This window comes from Photinus pyralis, unplaced genomic scaffold (genome assembly GCF_008802855.1).
Source record: "Photinus pyralis isolate 1611_PpyrPB1 unplaced genomic scaffold, Ppyr1.3 Ppyr1.4_LG3a, whole genome shotgun sequence".
Classification (NCBI taxonomy): Eukaryota; Metazoa; Arthropoda; class Insecta; order Coleoptera; family Lampyridae; genus Photinus; species Photinus pyralis.
Window position 1 is genome coordinate 6,311,798 of NW_022170509.1, and position 23,684 is coordinate 6,335,481.

General features: G+C 36.2%; 1 protein-coding gene across 16 annotated transcripts in view; it reads left to right on the forward strand.

The window, feature by feature from the left end:
* The window catches only part of LOC116166288 (sodium channel protein para), a 61,965-nt gene that overhangs the window by 32,560 nt on the left and 5,721 nt on the right, over positions 1 to 23,684 (forward strand). The window contains exons 2-29 of one of the 16 annotated variants that reach the window (XM_031481199.1): positions 5,220 to 5,393; positions 6,136 to 6,168; positions 7,636 to 7,791; positions 8,976 to 9,181; positions 9,233 to 9,361; positions 9,944 to 10,035; positions 10,088 to 10,300; positions 10,350 to 10,552; positions 10,605 to 10,769; positions 10,817 to 11,083; positions 11,501 to 11,759; positions 11,810 to 12,006; positions 14,954 to 15,047; positions 15,122 to 15,190; positions 15,728 to 16,005; positions 16,052 to 16,225; positions 16,274 to 16,436; positions 16,481 to 16,668; positions 17,105 to 17,339; positions 17,822 to 17,953; positions 18,002 to 18,250; positions 18,298 to 18,731; positions 18,780 to 19,025; positions 19,072 to 19,266; positions 19,313 to 19,453; positions 19,503 to 19,610; positions 19,660 to 19,930; positions 19,983 to 20,287. In XM_031481199.1, coding sequence (XP_031337059.1) covers positions 5,250 to 5,393; positions 6,136 to 6,168; positions 7,636 to 7,791; positions 8,976 to 9,181; positions 9,233 to 9,361; positions 9,944 to 10,035; positions 10,088 to 10,300; positions 10,350 to 10,552; positions 10,605 to 10,769; positions 10,817 to 11,083; positions 11,501 to 11,759; positions 11,810 to 12,006; positions 14,954 to 15,047; positions 15,122 to 15,190; positions 15,728 to 16,005; positions 16,052 to 16,225; positions 16,274 to 16,436; positions 16,481 to 16,668; positions 17,105 to 17,339; positions 17,822 to 17,953; positions 18,002 to 18,250; positions 18,298 to 18,731; positions 18,780 to 19,025; positions 19,072 to 19,266; positions 19,313 to 19,453; positions 19,503 to 19,610; positions 19,660 to 19,930; positions 19,983 to 20,287 — 5,346 coding nt within the window. In that variant the 5' untranslated portion in view covers positions 5,220 to 5,249. Of the gene's footprint in view, positions 1 to 5,219; positions 5,394 to 6,135; positions 6,169 to 7,635; positions 7,792 to 8,975; positions 9,182 to 9,232; positions 9,362 to 9,943; positions 10,036 to 10,087; positions 10,301 to 10,349; positions 10,553 to 10,604; positions 10,770 to 10,816; positions 11,084 to 11,500; positions 11,760 to 11,809; positions 12,007 to 14,953; positions 15,048 to 15,121; positions 15,191 to 15,727; positions 16,006 to 16,051; positions 16,226 to 16,273; positions 16,437 to 16,480; positions 16,669 to 17,104; positions 17,340 to 17,821; positions 17,954 to 18,001; positions 18,251 to 18,297; positions 19,026 to 19,071; positions 19,267 to 19,312; positions 19,454 to 19,502; positions 19,611 to 19,659; positions 19,931 to 19,982; positions 20,288 to 23,684 lie in introns of all 16 variants that reach the window. The other 15 variants (XM_031481203.1, XM_031481205.1, XM_031481210.1 and 12 more) reach the window with 15 other exon arrangements.

A 23,684-nucleotide genomic window follows, 5' to 3' on the forward strand; every position in this document is an offset into this window, starting at 1 on the left:
GGACCCAAAATGAGGGAATCAGAGAGATGACTAGAGTGATCGATTTCAGGTAAATTCGTCGCCGGAAAAACCGCTTATTAGAACTCGCCCTAGAAATATTTGCTCCAGGTAAATTTGTCGTTAAGGTAATCTTCAAAATATTAACCCTTAAAAACTGGTTTTCGGTAAATTCTCCGCGGAAATATTCGCCACGAAGAAAACTCGATTTCAGGAAAATTCGTTCTCTCCGAAATATTCACACTTAAATGACTAGTGCCAGGTAAATTTGCCCCCAAGAAAATGCAATGCATGTTCAGCGAAAATTTAATTTTTGAAGGTATAACATTACTACCACGTAATTTAAATTCACGTCGAAAAACTCCCAGACCCTCGGAACGTTGCCACCTAGAAATTCGTCTCTACAAAATTCACTCGCCAGAACTGGCTCTCGAAATATTTACCCGTAAACATACAACCCAGGAAAATTCAAGGCAGGTTAATAATCTCCCTGAAAAACCTTATGCTGAGCACGCTCCCAGAAAATTTGCACGCTAGAATTCGTCCTCGAAATCTCTACTCCCTTGAAAATTCACTCCGGTAGAGTATTCTTCAAGTTTCTAATTATAAGTGTGCGCCCCGAATATTCACCACCAGGAGGACTCGCTGCCAGGGAAATTCGCCCCTAGACTCCATAATTGACGTTTTGAAAAAAATGCAAACGGACCTTTGGAATTCGGAAATTCCAATAACAAACGCAGCGATTTCTACAATAAATATGTTGTTTTGTTAACACCACAAATACAAGGAATCCGTCCTGTGCGTCAATTATGTTGGAAAGTGGTCCAAATTTCCCTGACAAGTTTCTGTTTTGGTGTGAGGAACCTGTGAAACAGTCCAGGGGACACTTTGTTCATTCCCAAATCGTCGTGTAAAATTCTTTCGTCCCGAATGTTACTTGATTTTGTCATGGATTATTCTCACCATGGATCATTTTTAGACCTGTACCCTCCTGGGTTCAAGGTTCATTTTTCAACATTTAACCGCTAACAAAATTACAAAAATCCTTGTGTACGCTAACTATAAATGCTAAGTGCTGGTGCCTTGTACTAACAAAAATCAATTACTTACGCGCCCAGTGAAAAGGATCCGTGGAAAATGCAAAAATTCACGAAGAAAAATGAAGTAGACAACTTTTCAGAGTTTATAATCTGACCTAAAGTGTAAATGACTGTGAATTTCATACCACCTGAAGACAGAAGAAGTCACATTTTTCAGAATTCGATGTTTTTCACTTTCATTTATTTAGAAATTCTTTGGGAATAAGTTAAAAAAAAAACAATAATATCAATACGGGCTCAACTCGAGCTTTATTTCGAATTTGTTTACGGAAAATGAATTGGCCTTCGTCGTTTTAATGACCTAAACAATGTAACAAAAGCTGTATCTAAGGATCGATACAATAATGGAGATGTTAATATAATCAATACCTACACAAGAGAACTGCTTCAGGGACCGCTATCTGAAGAACTTCGAGCACTTTCCAAACAAAAATCTACCCAACAGTTTACTTACTCAATCCGCGGTTTTGTTTACATTAATAATTTACCCTTGATTCACTAATTAAATCATAATTTAATTTTGAATTTGAATGAATGAATTTTGTTTTGAGTCTTGGGTGATTTTTTATAGGACGTATTCGCAACTTTTGTTCAACTTTCTACTTTCTCAATCAAATTTTACGCATAGGGATCTTTATGAATTAGTTATAAAAAAAGTATGTAACCAGACAAGTGTATTAGAAATCGTCTTTTTCCCGTCAATCTGCGGGAATTCGTCCTTTGCCAACATTTATTAGAAAACGTCCCCTTCTGGTAGATCTGCGGCATTATTCGTTTTTGCTAAATTTTAAATACAACGTAATAGGTTTAGAGTTACATACTCCTCGAATTTGTAACGCAAATCCGCAATGAAATGGAGTTTTCTATTCCATGCCTGGATTCTATCAATAAAATGTTCAAATAGATTCCCGAAATGAAAGCAAAATCATTTATTGAGAAACGGATCTTTTCCCTTTTTACTTGAATCTTTGAATTTAGTTTGAGTGCAAATCCGTGGTTAAAATAATATCAAACAAAGGGGTTAGCTGCTCAGTCACCACAACAGACTCAATAATAGCAAGATACTTATTACCAAGCTTGTGCAGCGTTCATACTGGGGAACTGTATGGAATATTAATGGCGCTTGAAACAATTACGGGAGACAGTAAAATCGTCACTGTATGTACTGATTCTCTTTCTGCAATTCGCTCCATAGAAAACATATATACTAAAAATTTCTTAGCACAAAAGTACACGACCGCTATCATCAGCTTGCTGCCAGAAACGTTTTAGTAAATATTGTCTGGTCACCCTCCCACGTTGGCATAAGTGGAAACGAAAGTGCTGATCGGGCTGCAAAAGAATCCCTAAACATGGACCTGACTACTGAGCAAATGCAGCTACATACTGACCTGCAGAGCTGCCTAAGAGAGTCAATCATCAGTAAGTGGCAAAATGCTTGGAGCTTTTCCAACACCAAGTTATCCGAAATTCAGCCTACAATAATGACCACTAATCTACCCTCAATGAATAGGAAAAATACAGTCATAATTCGAAGGTTGAGGATTGGTCACACAAGGAAAACCCATGGATACCTTTTTGAAAATCAAGACCCTCCATATTGTGAATGCAACGAGCCTTTGTCCGTGAACCACTTCCTCTCACAGTGTCCACTGCAACTGGAAATCCGAAGCAAGTACCATATTGGAATGGACCTTAAAAAAGACCTCTCATTACCGAAAAGTATTATAAACGTACTAAACTTTCTAAGAGATACAAACTTGTACAACTTTATATAATAGTCTAATAAGCGAAATATTATTAGAATACGTGCATTGTAAGTAAAGGTACTTGTAGACGTGCCAATGGCCACTAGTAGTCGAGGCACACAAATTAAATTTAAAAAAAAAAAAATTCTAACGTGATCTTTACGAAAATATTTTATTTTTGATGTTATTTGTGTAAGAAATGGCTGGATAGGAGGTGACTAAATGCTACTCTCTTTCAAATTGTAGAGTCCGGGTGAAATTTCGAAAATAGCGAAAAGTTGGAGGTTGTGATCGTTCTTACTGACCAGGAAATTTGCAACTTTTTAATTAGGACCGCAGCCACAAATTTCACAGATAGACAAAAAGAAAAAGTCTCTTTTCAACAGTGTATACTTATTTCAATTAATGCAAAAATGTTCCTTTGCAAAATATGATGAGTTTAAGTTTAACTCTGCCTTAAAATGGTTTATCTTAATTAAACCCAGGGTAGGGATGATTTTTCACACAGCGTGGACAAAACGCTGTATTAATTTTGTTGAAATCACGCCGTGGGTGGATGCGTATCCGCTACCATTTGTACCAACTGATTACCCCCTTGCTGGTGAAGGAGTCACTGGAATCTTAAGGTTTTTTTAATTTCTCTTCGGCTTCTGGTCGTTTGACTCTTATCTGCCAATATTGCGATATCTTTGCCACTTTTTCGTATCGCAAAAGTTGTTAGGCTCCGCTTTATTACAGAGTACCCTTTTTACGGAGTTTGCAATGGTTTTTTAAGTGTGTCAATTCTGATGAATTTGTCGTTCCGTATTGTGGTTCGAACGAATTGGCTCTTACTGATGTATTCTCGTATGTTGTCGGTTCCATTTGCTCTTGTGGTTGTTTGTCTCTGAGCAGCTCGCCTGGGAGTTTGACGTTTGGTCCGTACACAATTTCTGCTATTGTTGCTTGGGTGTCTTCTTTCCATGCATGTCAAAATGTATAATGGGAAATGCTTGTATCCAATTGTTGGTGTTGTGACACTTAAGCTGTGATGCGTATCAGCTACCATATGTACCACCACAATCCTAAGGTATTAATTTTGCGTATTGCCACTAAATGTCACATTAAGTTTCTCTACGAGCCATAATTTTTGGAAATTACGATTCCCTCTCGAAATGGTTTAACTTTGAAAAGGAACCTCAACGACAAAAACGCAAATGCTTCCATTCTCGGGACCAAATGGTCGCTTTTAATGACAAAACACGAATTGTTCTTTCATAGAGGATCGTACTTGTTCACCGCGAATGGCCAAATGCGAATTCTCCTAATTTTTCTAAAGCGACTCCCCCTTTATTGAGTAAAATTTTGAACGCCCGAAGTAAGGAATTATTAATTAAAATGGCGATGTCTAAATTTTCATTGGTTAGTGTCTTTCTTACTACCAATCACAGATGATTTTAAGGTTGTTAATTCCAAAACCAACGCGATCAGCAGCTTTCACTAATCTAATACAATATCCCCGTTAAAAAAGACGGAAATCGCCGCTATCTTGAAAAGGACTACTTAGAATTATCGTTGAGCTCAATTATCCAGATAAATTCTGAGGGAAAAAATTTAAATCCAAACTCTTTACAACAGCGGCGATTGTCCATACGTAAATGCGAGATTCAGAACGAAATAGCAGTTGATTAATCACTTCAGGTGGTTAAATAAAAGCAACACAAAGGTTTGGGTGGTGGATTAGCACGTAACTACGTTAAAATGCACGCCCATGTAATTTGAATACAATGTGTTTCGTTAGCAATATTTGACTTTTCCGTGAAACGAAAAATCAAATATTTTGCAATAGCACTCTATTGAACATTTGATTACACACGGTATATCTCCTTTCACAATTATTTGAAAGGTATTTTTTGGATTATCGCCTGAAAGCTTAACCGGAGATGAAGTGTAACTAACTTCCTTGCTTGTGTATACTATCCAAAGCAAGAAATAGGTATTTATTCGCAAAATATATTTACGATCAGAATGTAGTAGAAGGAATCTGTAGTTTGTTTCGTAGTTGACAGAGCGAGTAATAAAAGTTATCTAGGCGTCTTTCCTCAAAACATACTTATCGATCGAAGAGGCAAAACTAATGACGCGGCCTTACAGGTTACTTCAGCTAGGAGTAGTTATAATTATAATAAAGTGCCGATGCCTCCCTACACTTTTATAAACGGGGAAACCATATGTTTTTCTCTAAAAATCATTTACAATCCATGCAGGCGTCGTCGTCGAAACCCTGCGCATTCTCTAAAAGGCGGCGTCATTAGTACTAGTCTCGATTCATTCATAAATCGCTTCACCATTTAGGTCAAAAGTTTGAGCAAATACTGACGAATTAATTTTGCAGGGTATCGTGGGGGCCTAGGCGCGAGGAGACATGTTCGACGTCTCTGATCTTTCCGAAGAAGAGCGCAGCTTATTCCGTCCATTCACACGCGAGTCGCTTGCAACCATTGAGGCTCGCATCGCCGAGGAATATGCGAAGCAGAAGGAGCTCGAAAAGAAAAGAGTTGAAGGAGAGGTAACATCTGAGACCGTTTTATCATCATATACTACAAATGTCCACTTTTCAACCCTATGTCAAAATTTTTCGAGTCAGAAACGCGTAAAATTTATGACAGATTACCATACAAGAAGAAACTGTGTATAAAATTTCCAATATGAAACCGTTGACATTTAAAACACTCTAAACTCCCAAAACATTTTTAGTAACACAGTAAATCTGTCTTTCACCTGAATGAACAGTAAGTATATATCTTGGAATCAGTAGCCACTATTGCCTTTTTTCTGAGAATTTTAATTTTTCTTGTAAATATTTCTTCTTTTTTACAGGTCTGTTACATATGTAACATAAAGCCATGCTTAATTCTGCATGTATATGTATTTAACATGTAAACTAATCCAAAATATAAATGATCCCGATAACACCATTTCATGAACAATAAGGCTATATTTACCCTGGAATTGGCGGTCATTTTTACATCGATGTCGGTTACAAATTTGCAGTCTGCATTTAAAATGGTGTCGCTTGACGTTTTCAGTTGTTTTTTTGTATTATACGTGAATGACTGTAAAAGTAATTAACCGTGGAAAACTTTTACATTGTTCACGTTGTAGAAGGAAAGCGTAAAAAATGTACCTACTTTTACACTTTCGTTTAATATATAAAAAAGAAGGAATACGAACTTTTTTATTTTAGAAATGTGTCAGTAGAATAGACAGCGATGTTTGCTTATCGATGTTAAAACTAAACTTTATTGCAGACCAGTTTTGGACGAAGGAAAAAGAAAAAAGAAGTAAGATTTTCTAATAAAGAAAGCTCAGAAAGCCACTCGCTTTTTAGCTCAATGATGCTTCTGACGATTACTTTGAAAAATCGTATGTAATCGTTCGATTTTTGACGATTTTTATAAAATCGTCAGCTGCATTACATTTTTGCAACAACTTAAGTTTGTACGATGCTTATTTGGTATTTTCTATGCTGGCATTACGTTATCATCTTGCTATCCTTGTGAGCCAGTAAAGGAAAAACTGAATTCAAGTGGCACTTTAGTATTGCGGTAGATGAAAACGCCTTCGCAAACTTAAAAAATCGAAGCTTATGGAAGAATCTGAGAAATTCCAATTGGAAGACTGGGCTCTTTGCATTTCACATTTTCCGCCAATCTAAATTATTCAACGCTCATTTGAAAAATACGTTTTATTTTCGAGATTATATTTAATGATTAATGTAGGTAGCCAATACACTACCGTATTTATAATTCCAATACAGGGTAGGTAGGTACATTTGCGTCACGTAAATCACACAATCAATATCCGACTGTTTTCAACTAAATTTTTCAGATTCGTCTATAAATGAAGGCGGTTAGTAGTTGCAATAAGTAATTAACTCAATTAGATAAATTAAATCTCGCCATTACTAATTGCAAACAAGTAGAATTTAATTAAAAGCATTACTTTTGCGAAGGCTTACGTTAATGAAACACTAGCTGCAGCAGTGCTTTATAGTGATGACTGCCATATTATGGGTAGATAGCCACTTATACACTTTTTGAAGAAAACACACTGAATATTTGCTATAAGTTTCGATCGATTGAAAGCTAATTTATAGCAAATTATTCCACAAGTCAAAGAGTTTTGCACTTCACTGTATTGATTGATTGTACCTAATCATAGCAATTTTATGTAAACAGTACCAACATGAAACACCAGTTTTCTATTTAATTAAAAATGCATGCGTCTGTTCTGAATTTTCCAAGCTTGCTTTCTTCCTTTTTTATTTTATCATCTGATAAACGCCGAGTTAAAAATGTCTACTTTAATCAAGAACAAGTGAATGTGAGCACGTACATGACAGAACCAAGCAGTATTGAATTCAGACATTTTCCGGGAGGAAAAATTTTATGGGGACATTACCAAATCCTCGCCTGAATTCAACACTGGAGCTAAGTGAAGATCGTCGTGTATTTGCTCACTGGTACTGTTCTTGCCTATTCTCTATTCCTTTCTTTCTCTTCAGCTGAAAAGTTTGTATGCGCAAAAATGCAAAAAAACTCAAAAACATTGGCGACTCTACATACGGCGAATCCCCACCTTTATTTACTATGTTAACGCTTCATTTTATTTCGTTGTTAAAAACGTGTTTGTCACAATTATAGCCTTTGGAATATCCATTCAACTTAAAAACACCATGCGGTTTATAGAACACAAATCAAAACGCCAAATAATTCGATCGAGATTAAAGATTTAACCTTTCTAAACAGATTCGGTATGAGGACGAGGACGAAGATGAAGGCCCCCAACCTGATCAAAGTCTGGAACAGGGACTACCTTTACCTGTACGACTTCATGGCAGTTTCCCCCCAGAACTGTCAAGTACACCACTTGAAGACATCGACCCTTTCTACAGTAATCAAAGGGTAAGACGTTAGATTGGTTAATTTCACTAACTAGATTATCTTTATCTTGGGGTACCGTAACATCCACAGTAACAGTACATTTTCTTGGTGCTTGTATTGATAATTAGAGTGGGTGTGGCCTCTTAGGAGAGTAACTTTCGCATTAAAAAGAACGACAACCGATATGCAGTAGCGCCTTTTAAACACCTTGCCAACTGCCAATTGTGCCGATTTACATTGTTAACAATTAAATACAGAAGTGAGAGGGAGGTTTAGTTTTCTATTGTCAATTTACCTCACACCAATCGAATTCAACCAACTCACAGTTGCGTAACAATTGAGTCAAATCAAATGACCCCCTAGGGTCAAACCGAGGTGCTCTCCCAATTTTTTTAGATCCGCTTTAGGGGTTTCTTAATGATGTTTTTAGTTTACGCTTGACAAATAGAAACTCAAAAATGGGAAATATATCGGTATTTATGAGCTTTATTAACCGCAAAATTTGAGCGCTCGTCATTGTCATTAGGGAGAGAGCCACGAAATCAGTAAAGGTAATGGCGTACAAACAGAGCATGTAACCAATATGACGGAAGGATCTTCCCTGCGCGAGAAATACCACTCGCAAGCAAGATAAAAGGGGATAGAATTAGAAGTACCATGGAAAACATCTGCACGACCTCCGCCTGCGAAACAAAGAACCATTGTAATAAAAAATATAACTCTTAGACGACCTCTAACGGCAAAACAAAGAACTAAGTAAAATATCTCTACTACAAGAATATTTTGTATTTAAACTAATGAATTCCTGACCTTCAGGGTTATTCTGAAGAAACTTGAGACATTTTCAATTTTAAAACTTATTCAATAAGCCATGATTGAATTGTATTCGATTATGCAATAAAACGATATTCAGCAGCACGTCTTAAAAAACTTGAAAAGTCAATTGTTCTGCAGATAGCTGCACGTGCATCAAAGCAACTCACTCGATAACCCAAAAATACTCACAGACGCTTGGACAGTACCAATAGAAAAATGTCCCATTAGATTTTTAGTAGTTTAGTTGATATGGCCCTCGTAGTCATTTGCGCTTTAACAAAAGGGTATTAAATTCTGAAATTCTTGCACTATCCTAAGAGGCCCTAATGACGATTTATCCGAATGCTGTCTAGCGTAACACGAATTCCTATACTATTTTCTTGTTTTAGACTTTTATAGTGATCAGCAAAGGAAAGGACATATTCAGATTTAGTGCAACAAATGCAATGTGGATACTCGATCCATTCAATCCTATCCGTCGAGTAGCCATTTATATCCTAGTTCATCAACTTTTTTCTCTCTTCATTATCACAACCATTCTTGTTAATTGTATACTCATGATTATGCCCACCACACCCACCGTAGAATCTACTGAGTAAGTGTACGAGTTTTTCGCCTAAATGTATTATCGACTGTGTAATTATAGAGTGATATTTACCGGTATCTACACGTTCGAGTCTGCTGTGAAGGTGATGGCTAGAGGTTTTATTCTTCAACCATTCACCTACCTTAGAGATGCATGGAACTGGCTCGACTTCGTAGTCATAGCTTTAGCGTGAGTAGATTAGAAATTAGAACTTTTAACTATAGAAGTAGTTAACAACATTTTCTTACAATTTCCAAGTTTAAATTTTTAGTTATAATCTATTAAGTATTAAAAACAAGATTTCCACGACTATATTGACCGTAGGTACGTTTTCCTGGTCTGGGTTGTGGGAGGGCGGGAGGGAGGAGGGGCACTTCCATCGATCTCTTTTTGTTTAATTGTCAAATAGGTTTTTTATTTGATCTTAAAATCCAATTTAACAAGTGAGTTAATTTGTTGTACTATATACAGTAGTAGTTTCAAATGTAGAACAGAACTGTTGAGCCATTTTTCGTACTATGTAACTAGAACCTAAAAATTTAAATTAGTTTACTAGTAATAGAAATAATGAGATAGTTGTTTTAATTGGATATTAGTAGATGTTAATAGTCCTCATTTTTTAATATAAAAAAGATGCATCATGCTCATTGAATTGCAGTGTTTGTAACTATGTATAAAATGAATGCTTTTAGAACAAATTTGGTAGCGACAGAATAATAGATCTATACATTTATAAAACAATTGAAAAGTATCTATGTATGAATTTTGCAGTTATGTTACAATGGGTATAGACCTTGGAAACCTTGCTGCCTTGAGAACTTTTAGAGTGTTACGTGCTCTAAAAACCGTTGCCATAGTGCCAGGTACGCCAAAAACACAATATGACAAACAAGCACGAACACGTGATAATTTTAGGTTTAAAGACTATCGTCGGAGCAGTTATTGAATCTGTGAAAAATCTTCGCGATGTGATAATTTTAACGATGTTTTCCTTATCAGTATTTGCACTTATGGGTTTACAAATTTACATGGGTGTGTTGACCCAAAAGTGCATAAAGCAATTTCCTATGGATGGTTCGTGGGGCGCGTTAACGGATGAGAATTGGGAACGATTTGTAAAAAACGATTGTGAGCCTTTCTTCACGAGATTACAAAATGTACTAAACTACTGTTTTAGCTAACTGGTTTGGTTCGGAGAATGCCTATCCGTTATGTGGAAATTCGTCGGGCGCGGGCGGGTGTGATGAAGGATATATTTGCCTGCAGGGTTACGGTAAAAATCCCGATTATGGTTATACCAGTTTCGATTCCTTTGGTTGGGCTTTCCTTTCCGCTTTTCGTTTAATGACTCAGGATTTTTGGGAAAATTTATATCAACAGGTTACTATTACCATGAGTACAGAGTACATCTCCACCAATGTGTATATTTTAGGTTTTGAGATCGGCAGGACCTTGGCATATGTTGTTTTTTATTGTTATCATATTCTTAGGCTCGTTTTATTTAGTAAATTTAATCTTGGCCATAGTAGCGATGTCGTACGATGAGTTGCAGAAGAAAGCCGAAGAGGAAGAGGCGGCAGAGGAAGAGGCTATTAGGGTAGGTGCCGGAAGCTATCAAACTGATTGTATAACCGATTCCTGTAGGAAGCAGAAGAAGCGGCCAGGGCTAAACAGAACGCGTTAGATAACCCTCCTCCTCCACCTGCGACAACGGTCACCGACGCCGCGCAAGACATTGTGAAATCTCCTTCTGATTTTTCGTGTCATAGCTACGAACTGTTCGTGGGGCAAGAAAAAGGCCACGACGATAATAACAAGGAGAAGATGAGCATACGATCAGAAGGACTAGATTCCGTGAGTGAGCAGAGAAGAGTTCCTACTAATCCTTCCAAGATGCGGAAAGTCAGCGCTGTAAGTGTCCTGATACTTATTGAACCCCCTCTTGATTTAGAAAGGTTTTACGAATTAAAAAGTTACAAAAGTGAGTAAAAATAAAGATCATGACAGTTATAGTGTTTCGACTTTGTTTGTCTAATAATGAATATCATTTTCAATATAAGGCAAATATCGCGCACTTACCCTTTTTATTCACACTGTACTGGAATGCATACTCACAATTTATTTTTGAAAGTAGTATAGAAAATCCCTTTATTTTTATTTCAATTGTCCCTGGACGCATAACAGTTTCCAACGCCACCTAGGACGTGAAACTAGATCAATTAAGCTCTCCCAGGGATATCATTTGGGGAAGCATGGTATTTTAGATTACTACAATACCATTCTTCGCTTAAACCAAATATTAGATAACAACACCTCACGCATGTATAGACCATGTCACGTGTTCAGGCAAGTCTCAGTCTTCCTGGGTCGCCCTTCAATTTACGGCGAGGTTCACGAGGTAGCCACCAGTTCACGCTGCGCCAAAACCGGCGCATGGTGGCACCCCCTGGTGATCGGAAACCTTTGGTATTGTCCACGTACCTTGATGCCCAGGAACACCTGCCTTATGCCGACGACTCCAATGCCGTCACCCCTATGAGTGAAGAAAATGGTGCTATGGTTGTTCCCATGTATTACGCTAACTTAGGTAAGGTAGCTTCACTAACTTTCTTCTTACTTTACGTCGCCTTCAAACAGGTTCACGTCATTCATCGTTTACATCACATATGTCGCGCATGTCTTACACGTCACACGGAGACCTACTGGGAGGATTGAGCGGAAATGGCAAAGTTATGACGAAGGAAAGTCAACTGCGATCTAGATCTATGAGAAATACACCAATGGCTACCACAAACTATGCCGAATTTAACCATAAACCTCATCGGGGAGACTACGTGAGTAACAGTTAGATTCTATACGCATATGCACGCAATTTCTTGCACTCATCTTAATAGGATTCGTTTGCGGCGACGACGCTAGGGTGGAGTGAGGGTGATTATTAAAAAATTTCAAAAAAAATATTTATATTGTCTACCTATTTTTTTTTTAATATCAAGGGGGTTGATCTTCCCTTCTTTCAAATAAAATTTCAACTTTTCAAAGATGAACTCGAAATTTTTTGATCTGGTCCACGACTAAAGTAACGTACTTACTGAAAATGTCTGCTTTTCTATTTTTCTGAAAATTAAATTGCACGAAATTACATACAAAATAACCGTACACTTATGGATATATTGATGTAGAAATTAAATAATGAAGTAGTTCCAATTTACACTTCTCTCTATAGCTTTTCCTATTTACAGCTTTAGCTAGTAATTCAACCTAGCTAGAGTAATTTTCGTGGCCACAGTCTATGTAAATATGCTAACACAATATGAAAAATTTTCCTGCAAGACACACATTATAATTAACCAGATTAAACCCATTCATTTGGAAAATTCCCAAAACAAGTTTTAATAAAAAACTAAATTTTTTATATCAAATCCAAATCAAATAAGTTTAAACCAAAAATCGGTTATAAGTTACGACGATTTTCTTAAAGATATACAACCCTTAATTTTTACATAAATAAAATAACAGTATCTCATATGAAAAATGTCCTTCTACAGATGACAATGATATAGACTGGCACAACGGTAATGATTCGAGAAAATTAAACAATTCGAACTGTACGTTGGAACTTTTGGTTCGGAAAACTTCTGAACTAATCCCTATGTTTATGTATTGCGGCAAACAAGACTTTTAACCACCACAGAAGTGCAAGACTAGCTTTTTTTAAGTTCTATTTGTTTTTTGTATTAACTTAAAAGAACCTCGTACACTTTTGTTCATATTTTTTCCAATGCACATGCTTAAGACCGGTTAATTTTTGTTACGAAAATTTGATATTGTTGCATATACGTCGGGATAACTGTAGACAACAATCCTTTTTATAAAAAAAAAATTAATTGACGGTAAAACTGGCACGTTAGCAGGGCCGAAGCCAGAGAGGGGCAAGAGCGCTCTTCTTGGAACCCACGTTGCTCGCTTTTGAAAATTGCTTAATATGACGCAGTTTAGCATGATGATCAAATATGAAGAAATATGCTTGGAATTGGGAATTATGTCAACTATTAAAATTGAACAATTTCACGTTTGTGTATGAATTACTTTCTTTGTACAGGATGGCCAAATTTGGTTGTTGGTATGGACATTGAATAATATTCAATTCAACTCTTTAACTATAAGCAGCTAATAGAATAAAAATGGCCTCACAGTTTCGGTGTATTTTTTTGATATAAACTCAATGTTGAAAACCAAACTGACATACACTCTTTTATTTTTGGCTTATTGGCAGAAGTTGCATTTTTCGATTTTTAGATAAAATCCTATGATTTTTTTTGTTTATTTTATTGGAAATGTGTTTATTACAAATGATTGTTGCAGAATCTACCGTTTTCAAAATAAGTATACGGGGTCATTTAAAAAATTATCGGACCTAAGCACCTTTTTTAAAGAAAACACCCTGTATATTTTAATCTAAACAAACAGCATATTAAATACTTTTTTTTAAACTACAGCACACCATGGAGATTAAAAAAAAAGATTTAAGCAATTCAAAAAAATTCAACCAAAATTCAAACAGCTTGAAAAAATATTTTGAAAGATTAAACACAGTCCAAATGATCCTAAAAATATAGAATACAAAAACACAACATTTTTGATTTTTAAATATTTCTTTAATAACCTCTTTTTTTAATTGAATCCATTTAAAAAATGCGGTTAGACGTGCGATAACGTTTTTACCTGACCCCGTAAACTTATTACAAAAAACTGTTCTGCTAAACTCATTTCAGATAACTGTATTCTCCAAGAAAATCGGAGCTGTACAGGGGGTGGTACTTGTGCGGAATACGGCAAATTATTATTTCGTCCGCCCGCTCTTGCGAATAAATCTGGCTAGGGCCCTGCACGTTAGAATTAATTCATTTATAAGTGTAACCGCACGAACTCGGCTTTTAAATTTTCGTTACAAGAAAAATTCCCGTTTTCTGATGCACGAAAGACTGCAACTTTCACCCTGGTAAAAACTATTAACCTGAACCACACAGAGGATGCGCGAGTAATCTAGAACCGAATTCTTTTTATTTTTTGTCTTATGGGAGTCCAACGGTTAGCACTACCCTGACCCAGAACCGAATGTAGCAGAGCACCAATTTACTTTGAATGAATCTCGAAAAAATAAAAACACGTCGAACTGCACGGATGATCGCGCTGTTAGCCCAAAACCGAATGAATTCAAAACTATCTCTCTCTAGTTATTCCTAACTACTCTTTGTAACTAATCAACGCCTACAAAATTGCTTCTTATTAACGAAAACGGCCATCTTTAATCACTGCGTTTTCTTGTTTCCTCTCTACAACTTAAATGAGAGCTATGGTAATAAATCAATCCCGGTAACATTCCCCACTAATGAGACACAGAACATAAGCCTCGAATCCATTAAAAATGGTTTTCCTAGCAAATCTAACTGACTGCTTACCCACTTTCAACCACCCAACGTCGTTGCTGTTTCAGAGTTTCCTCAATTATTAAAAGTTAGTTTAGTTTGGCATGAAGATCTGCGAGTTAGATAATACATATGGCGCCTATCATTATGCTTGTTTTTAAATTAGAATTCTTTTGCTTCTGATTTCATGAAGTCAGTACAATTTTTATTTATAAAAACTTGGAATTAATTAATAAAGTGCCTCGAGTAGAAAACGTTTTAAACAAAACAGATTTATCACAGATATGTTTAGTTAGTTTACTCAAAGACCTAAGGTAAAAATAAAACTCAACGACCCTGTATTTTTCATTAGGATGGTCCAACGGGATTGTGTGAAACAAAATTGAAGCACTTGGATAATCCGTTCATTGACAGTAGCCAAAGACAAACATTTGTCGATATGAAAGGTACGTTGCCCTTAAACATTCTTTTTTGTATACGGTGATACGGAATTATTTTACACATTTCAAAATGTTCACAGATGTGATGGTTCTCAACGACATAATCGAGCAAGCAGCGGGACGCCAAAGTGAAACGAGTGATCATGGAGGTAAACATTTTTCTTAATTAACCCTTCCCTTTTACACATACGCCATCGCAATTTGCTTAAGTTAGAGCTAAAACCTAGCAACTGCACCTTAGTGTTATATGGTTGCTGGTTGATAATAACGTTAATTTAGTAAAAGTAATATGTATCGGTAGTGTAGATATTGTAATGTAAGTTTAAGAAGTCTTCACGCCAGCTTCTTGAAGCAAAATTGTAATAAGTAAAAATTGACCTGTATTCGTTGTCACCTTAATGGACACACTGTCTACCCATAGTTTTACCTAATCCCACCCTTGTTCTTAACCGATTTCAATGAAACAAGCAATTACGATGGTGTTAGCCAATTTGCGATATTGCTGATGTAACGTTTACAGACGGTTACTTGCACAGCAAAATCGTAACACAGCAACAGAAGTGTTGAAATTAAACCAGCTTAACCTACGGTTAAGAACGGCTGTTGTTGCACCGCTGCCACTTGCACAAAACCTCTTTTCCCAAAAAAGAGTGTGTCAACTTCACTTTTACTAATACTTCGTACAGTTTCTGTGTATTATTTCTCAGCGAACGACGATGAAGAGGACGAACCAACAGTCAAAGAACGTTTGCTGGCTACAACAATGAAAATGATAGATTTATTATGCGTTTGGGACTGTTGCTGGCCATGGCTGACGTTTCAAAAATATGTATCGCTCTTAGTTTTCGACCCATTCGTGGAATTGTTTATAACCCTATGCATTGTTGTTAATACACTTTTTATGGCGCTCGACCATCACAATATGGATAAGCAACTCGAAAAGGCTCTTAAAAGTGGAAACTATGTAAGTTAACATTCTCTTTGTTCTACTTTAGTAAAGCTTGCCTTAGTTTTTTACGGCAACGTTCGGAATTGAAGCGTCTTTAAAACTAATAGCGATGAGTCCAAAGTACTACTTCCAGGAAGGCTGGAATATTTTCGACTTTATTATCGTGTTTCTATCTCTTCTTGAGCTTGGTTTGGAAGGCGTTCAGGGACTATCCGTTTTACGATCGTTTCGTTTGGTAATTACCCGGCAGTTTTTACCATATTATAAACAACATACTTTTCAGTTGAGGGTTTTCAAATTGGCCAAATCGTGGCCGACGTTAAATTTACTCATTTCCATTATGGGTAAAACGATGGGTGCTTTAGGTAATCTAACGTTTGTGTTATGCATTATAATATTTATATTCGCCGTAATGGGTATGCAGTTGTTCGGAAAAAATTATACAGGTAATGGTACTCCTCGGAAATGTTAAGGTAATTTTGAATTTTAGACAACGTTGACCGATTTTCTGATCATGCGGTACCGAGATGGAATTTCATAGATTTTATGCACTCATTTATGATTGTGTTTCGAGTACTATGCGGCGAGTGGATAGAATCTATGTGGGACTGTATGTTAGTCGGTGACGTATCGTGTATTCCATTCTTCCTTGCAACAGTTGTGATTGGTAATCTTGTGGTACGTATATTGAGAACACTACTGTCTGAGGACGCTCATGTATGCAATCGAAACGCCAAATTCAGAGAAACCTTACCAGGGTTGTGAGCATGCGCTCTTGTTGTATGTACATTCCTTACCATGAGTAAGTCCTGACATGGTTTGAAGAAAATAATATTTTCTTTCCCATTTGACTAAAACATTTTCCGGAAACAATGGAATGTCCCTCGGTTCACGGTAATACTAGGTCCTTAGGAAATTATTCACTTAGGACCTTAGGACCAACATTATCGAAATTTCGCGTTCACCTTTATCTACCAATTTGAGAATTCAAAATTCTTTTCTTCAAACCATCTACTATAACAATGGCGTGGCGCTCCGATTGCGAACAGAAACTAGCCCAGACATCCTATTATGTTGGGAGTTAGTAAAAGCCTAAATGTGTTCTATGTAACAGGTTTTGAATCTATTCTTGGCCTTGCTTTTGAGCAACTTCGGTTCGGCAAATCTATCTCCAACCACGGCAGACAACGACACAAATAAAATAGCGGAAGCGTTTGTTCGCATTGGACGATTTAGTGCATGGGTGAAAAGTAGTATATTGCATATTTTAAAACTGATCCGGTTCAAACTCACCAATCAGATATCTGACCAGCCGCCAGGTGAGGGACCGTCCAACAGTTGGAACCAAGGTTTTTATCCAATCTGATCGCTTGCTGGATTTGCTTGCTGATCAGTTGTAACGCTTTTTAGGGATATATTATGTTTGCACGATTTTAAATAAAAGCAGTACTATGTTGCTTGACTAATTTGGCCGTTATTATTGAATATCAGATTGGCAATTGTTTTTTTTATGTTTTTTTTTTGTAGGTACGTATATGTTTTTCTGAAAGATTATCGAAATTCATAGTCGCTCCATCAAAGCCTCCGGGCGCTATCGAATTTTGATGATCGGTTACTGAATTTACATGTATTTTGTAGGTATGCACACAAGCTGCGCTTATCAAAGTTGTAGTGTTGATTCTTGGGGTTTGTTTTAACTATATATTATTTTTGGTTAGTTGCAAGCATTTTCAATATGTAGTCGTTTATTCCAACTGTTCATAAATAACAATTGTAAAAACTAAATTGATTTGGTTTTTTGAGCGTTGAAAGTACAAGTTGTGCTTTGTAGATACAAGAGACGGGGTTTTAGAATTGTCTCGCGATGAAATATTGGCCGACGGTATCATTTTTCGCGATAAGAAAAGCCCAAAGGATAGATTAGAGGTTACAATTGGAGATGGTATGGAATTCACGATACACGGTAATAGATTTCTCTGAATGGGCAGTTATAATTTTAGAAAATTTCTAGGCGATTCAAAAACAAACCTGAAACGCGGTAAAAATAGTTTAAACAAAAGCAAAACTATCGGTAACTCCATTCTAGAACATGGCGATTTCATAAGCCACTTAGACGATGACCAAATTAGCAACAAGTCATACGGTAGCCATAAGAATAGGTTTAAAGACGAAAGCCATAAGGGAAGCGCGAACACACTAGACCCAGACGAACATGAAGAAAAGCGCGACGCGAGCAAAGAAGAACTGGGAATTGAAGATGGTACTTACCATTTTCCAAACTAAGCTTATAACGTCCGTTTTGTTTAGATGAAGAAGAGTGCGACTGCCAACGTCCATTAGATGAAGATCTGGTAGATGCAGCAACGGACGATGTTATTATGCAAGATTACGCATCCGATTGCTTTCCTGAATCATGTTACAAAAAGTTTCCATTACTCGCCGGTGATGACGATTCGCCCTTCTGGCAGGGCTGGGCTAATCTTCGTTTTAAAACGTATCAGTTAATAGAAAATAAATATTTTGAAACGGCAGTTATTACCATGATTCTGTTAAGTAGTTTAGCCCTAGCCTTAGAAGACGTATATTTACCTCAACGCCCAATTTTACAAGACATCCTCTATTATATGGATAGAATATTTACCGTAATATTTACTTTTGAAATGTTAATTAAATGGCTGGCCCTTGGATTTCAAAAGTACTTCACGAACGCGTGGTGCTGGTTAGACTTTGTTATTGTAATGGTAGGTGGCAACGGAATGGAAGAGTGGGAAATTTACTGTGTGTTGCAGGTATCGTTGATAAATTTTATAGCATCTCTGTGTGGAGCTGGAGGAATACAAGCTTTTAAAACCATGAGAACGTTAAGAGCACTTCGTCCATTGAGAGCGATGTCCCGGATGCAGGGGATGAGGGTAGTCGTAAATGCCCTGGTGCAAGCAATTCCGTCTATCTTCAATGTATTGTTAGTGTGTTTGATATTTTGGTTAATTTTTGCAATTATGGGCGTCCAGTTATTTGCGGGGAAATACTTCAAGGTAATTTTACTGTTACAGCCTACATGTAATGCAATGACCATTACAGTGTGTTGATCAAAACAAATCAACGTTGAGTTATGAGATCATTCCTGACCGTAACGCGTGTGACACCGAAAATTACACGTGGGAAAATTCGCGGATGAACTTTGACCATGTTGGAAAGGCATATCTGTGCTTATTTCAAGTTGCAACGTTTAAGGGTTGGATACAAATTATGAACGACGCAATCGATTCGCGTGAGGTATGTTACCGGAGCCTCCTCCGATTAAATTCAATATTGTTTTCAGCAACAAGATAAGCAACCTAAACGAGAAACCAACATTTACATGTATCTGTACTTTGTATTTTTCATTATCTTTGGATCATTTTTTACGCTTAATCTGTTCATCGGTGTCATCATCGACAATTTCAACGAGCAAAAGAAAAGGGTATGTGCAAATCGAATGCGTGCTTAAAGTTATGGCTTGTGTTTAATAGGCTGGTGGATCTTTGGAAATATTTATGACGGAAGATCAGAAGAAGTATTACAACGCAATGAAAAAGATGGGATCTAAGAAACCCATGAAAGCTATTCCTAGACCTAAGGTATACTTTGTAGTAAGTTTGAGACCCATTTTGAAGGCTTGTTTTTCAGTGGAGACCACAAGCTATAGTTTTTGAAATTGTAACAAATAAGAAATTTGATATGATTATCATGTTGTTTATTGGGCTTAACATGTTGACGATGACGATGGATCATTATCAACAAGCACAAACGTTTACTGATATTTTGGATTGGCTCAATACAATATTTATTTGTATTTTCTCCACCGAGTGCCTCATGAAAATTTTTGCATTACGTTATCACTATTTTACCGAGCCTTGGAATCTATTCGATTCTGTCGTTGTTATATTCTCCATCCTGAGTATTTTACAACAAACAATCGTTCTTGCGTAACTAATACTGTTGCCTTTCAGGTCTTGTGCTCAGCGATATTATTGCTAAGTATTTCCTATCGCCAACGTTACTTCGTGTAGTACGAGTAGCAAAAGTGGGCCGAGTGTTGCGTCTAGTTAAAGGTGCTAAAGGCATTCGGACGTTATTATTTGCCTTAGCAATGTCATTGCCTGCATTATTCAACATATGTTTGTTACTCTTTCTCGTTATGTTCATTTTTGCTATATTCGGGATGTCGTTCTTCATGCACGTTAAAGAAAAGAGTGGCGTGGATGACGTCTACAATTTTAAAACATTTGGACAATCTATGATCTTACTTTTTCAGGTAACGTACATTTATGCTATTTCTTGTGTTGCTTAAGCAGGTCTTGAAAACCTCAACAGAAAGTCAATTTTTGAGGGGCAGGCTTTCACATATTCTAGTCATTACCTTCTGAATCCGAATCGGATGAGGTATGTTTTAGATCAAAATGTCTAAAATGTCAGAAATTGTCCCAAGTACAAGATAAACCGATTGTGTGCTTCAATTATTTGCACATTTAGGCACACTTCGAATTTTCATTTGCACTTTGGGTTGATGTCCTACACAAAATAATTGCTATTTTAGAATAACGAAATACTATGTGACCAAGTTTTGAACTTGTTTACTCATTATGTCCATGTAGCCAGCAGCGCAATATAGGTAGAGCTGATTTCGACAAAATGCTAATTAAAAGTACCTACTCATTAACGGCTAATTTAGCACCTGTCCCCTTTATTTCATATAATATAGAATATCTGCTAGCTACAGATGTAGACCGAGACTAAAGAGTAATTAGTGATTAATTTAGTGCCTTATTCACAGTGGATGTTTCGTTTGAAAAAATCAACTTTTTAAGGTTTGAAGTTATTAAAATTGACCATTAGTTTTAAAACACCCTGTAGAAAGCCGATCAAAATTTATATCATTCTCATGTAGCATCAAGCCAGTATTGTTAATTTTGAAAGACTTTTTTTCTTAATGCAAGTCAATGGAGTCATATGTCCCTAAAAAAAGCAGTCAAACGTCAAAAATTTTGAAAAATCTTGTATAACTTGAAAACCTTTGATTCTGAGTATAGAGAAACGACGTACAATTTTCATGTAGATTTCGAAAATGCGATAAAATACAGGGTGTTCTATTTGAAATCAGAAAGTTGCTATCCACATCCGGTAAGCGAAACATGATAATACTTATACGTTCAGTAGATCATTAAAAACTAAGTTTTCAGATTTAAATTATTGGGGGTCTGAATACTTTTAGGTAACGGTTTGCGTAAAACAGCCTGTATGTAACAAGTAAGGATGGTAGAGGGAACAACAAAAATTTTTCCAAAACGTTTAGCTTGAGGTGTTTCAAAATTGGCCTTACTATATGCTTCCGGATAAAATTAACGGCCGCGACTAGGTTTTTGGATATTCCCTTTTTGATTTTGTAAAAATGTTCCCCAAAATTCCTATCCCACAACGCCGCGAAAAAATCTTATCTCAATTAACTTTGATATGTGACAAAATCGGGGGTTGTTTTTAAGAAATTGGAAAAAAAACTGTAATACTTGACACAGCAACGAAAAGATTGTTAAATTCCATTATTCCGACCCGCAGAACATATATCATAAGAATAAAACCTTTTTTGAACGTCGCGTGTCGGTCTCTAAATACATAAAGAGTGCATCCACGAAATTTTATTATATTTGTGTATAGTCGGCCGAAGAATTGCCACTTAGAATTTTTTTAAATTTTTAATTTGTTATTTTCAACCCACAGATACCAAACATTTTTTCAAGATCAGTTTTTTGTGAAAAATTCACTCTTTATGTCCTATAAATCATCTATTTTTATTTGCCCAGCATTTTCATGCACCTCTTATTAGTTTACACTGTAATTCCACCCCGTCATGTGTTATGGTACTGAAAAATTAATTAAAGAAACTATATCTTTGAGACTTCTGGGGGCTTAGTTCGCAAGCATGTTGGACCCTCGGTAAATTGCAAAAAATTGCTTATTTTTGTCCCTTCTATCGTGCAATTTTTTACATACTTAATTGGTAGGTACGCCCTGTAATTCATTCCTTGTTTGCTATTCTAACTTTTGACATTACGGCCTTATGGCTTCTAGTTTCAATCATTTTACAATCAAATTTTAATACGAATCGCAAAAATTGTTTATTTGCATATTTTGACAAATATCGACATCTCTACCAGACCTATCACATTCCATTTGTAAGTACACTCTTCCCCGAAATTCGGCCCCATCGATCAATCTCGTTTAGCCATACCACAAACCGACAGACACGCAGAATCAGATTAAGGATGTGATGATTCAAGTTACCATTAACATGTAACTTTTACTTCGTTTCTATCTGTTGTTTTTTTTTAATAATGATATTTTATTGTGGGATTCTTACACTACATAGAACAATAAAGCGCATGTATAATATCATTTACCCAAAATTGTCATGAAACCTTCCTTTTCATTCGTACTTTATGTCAGGAAATTTTAATTGCCATGACAGCGGAAGTGAAACTTTACCATACGACTTTTACTGCCGCCTGTCACTTTACCGGCGGCTCTTGTCACATTGGTAACGTCGATAATGACTCCTGTCATCACTGACGTAGTAACATTAATCAAATGTTCTGTATGAAAATTAAAATTTTATATTACAATACGATTTAGGGTAAAAGTCAAATGACACTACTTGATCCTAAAATTAAAATACTTGGTCGGAAAGGGGCTCGTACTTCTATATTTCGTGCGAAACAAATTAAAAGTGAAGAGGTTCAATAATACATCGAGTACGGGCACTAAATGTACATTATTGCACACTAATTACGTTTCGTTCTACCGGGCGTAGAAACGTTGTTCTGCTCAGTATCAGTACATGTAGCTAGCAGAACACGATATGGGGTAATTCTACTTTTGTTGGTCACTCTTTAAGTATTTGTCTGCTAAGTATATTGCAGAACATTAATAATTATGAAAATAAAACAAAATATGGTACCTACTAAATTAGCACTTAATTAGCTTTGAATCCGATTACTCTTGTGCTACCTTTACTTAGAGTGTTGGCCCGATACGTACCAATGTAGGGTACTAAATTAGTAAGTGCTTAATTATACAGGGTGTCTCTCGACGAATTCCTACTATTTATATTTCCAAAAGAATTCCGAATATTTTAAGAATTTGGCAATGTTCTAATGTCGATAAGAGGTGGCACTTCCAGTTATACCGGAAATGGATACCAACTTGCTTGTTTTAAATGGAACACACTGTATATTTTTTTTGTTTTAGTTTTTATGTCAAATTCTATATAGGTATACATGTCGTTTTTGACTAATTTTAATATTATATATGACGTTTGCAACCCAAATCATGATTGCCTTTTTTATATATGCTATTATTATTTAACCAGTTGAGCCCGGAAGCAGGAAATGTGCATATCTAATCTTATGTGAAAACAAAAGTTATCCACGTTAAAAGTATTCCAGACATAGCACAAACACACATTATTGCCTGTATATGCATTTGATTGGGGGTGGTTTCTATTTAGAACAGGTTCTGATTTCGTAGATTATTGTTTTCATATTTTGATATAAATAAATACCGGGGAATCAAACCCCAAAAATGAATTGTAACAAACTAATGTTAAATTGAAATTCCTCATTTTTATAATTGCGTATTATTAAACAACAAAAAATAAA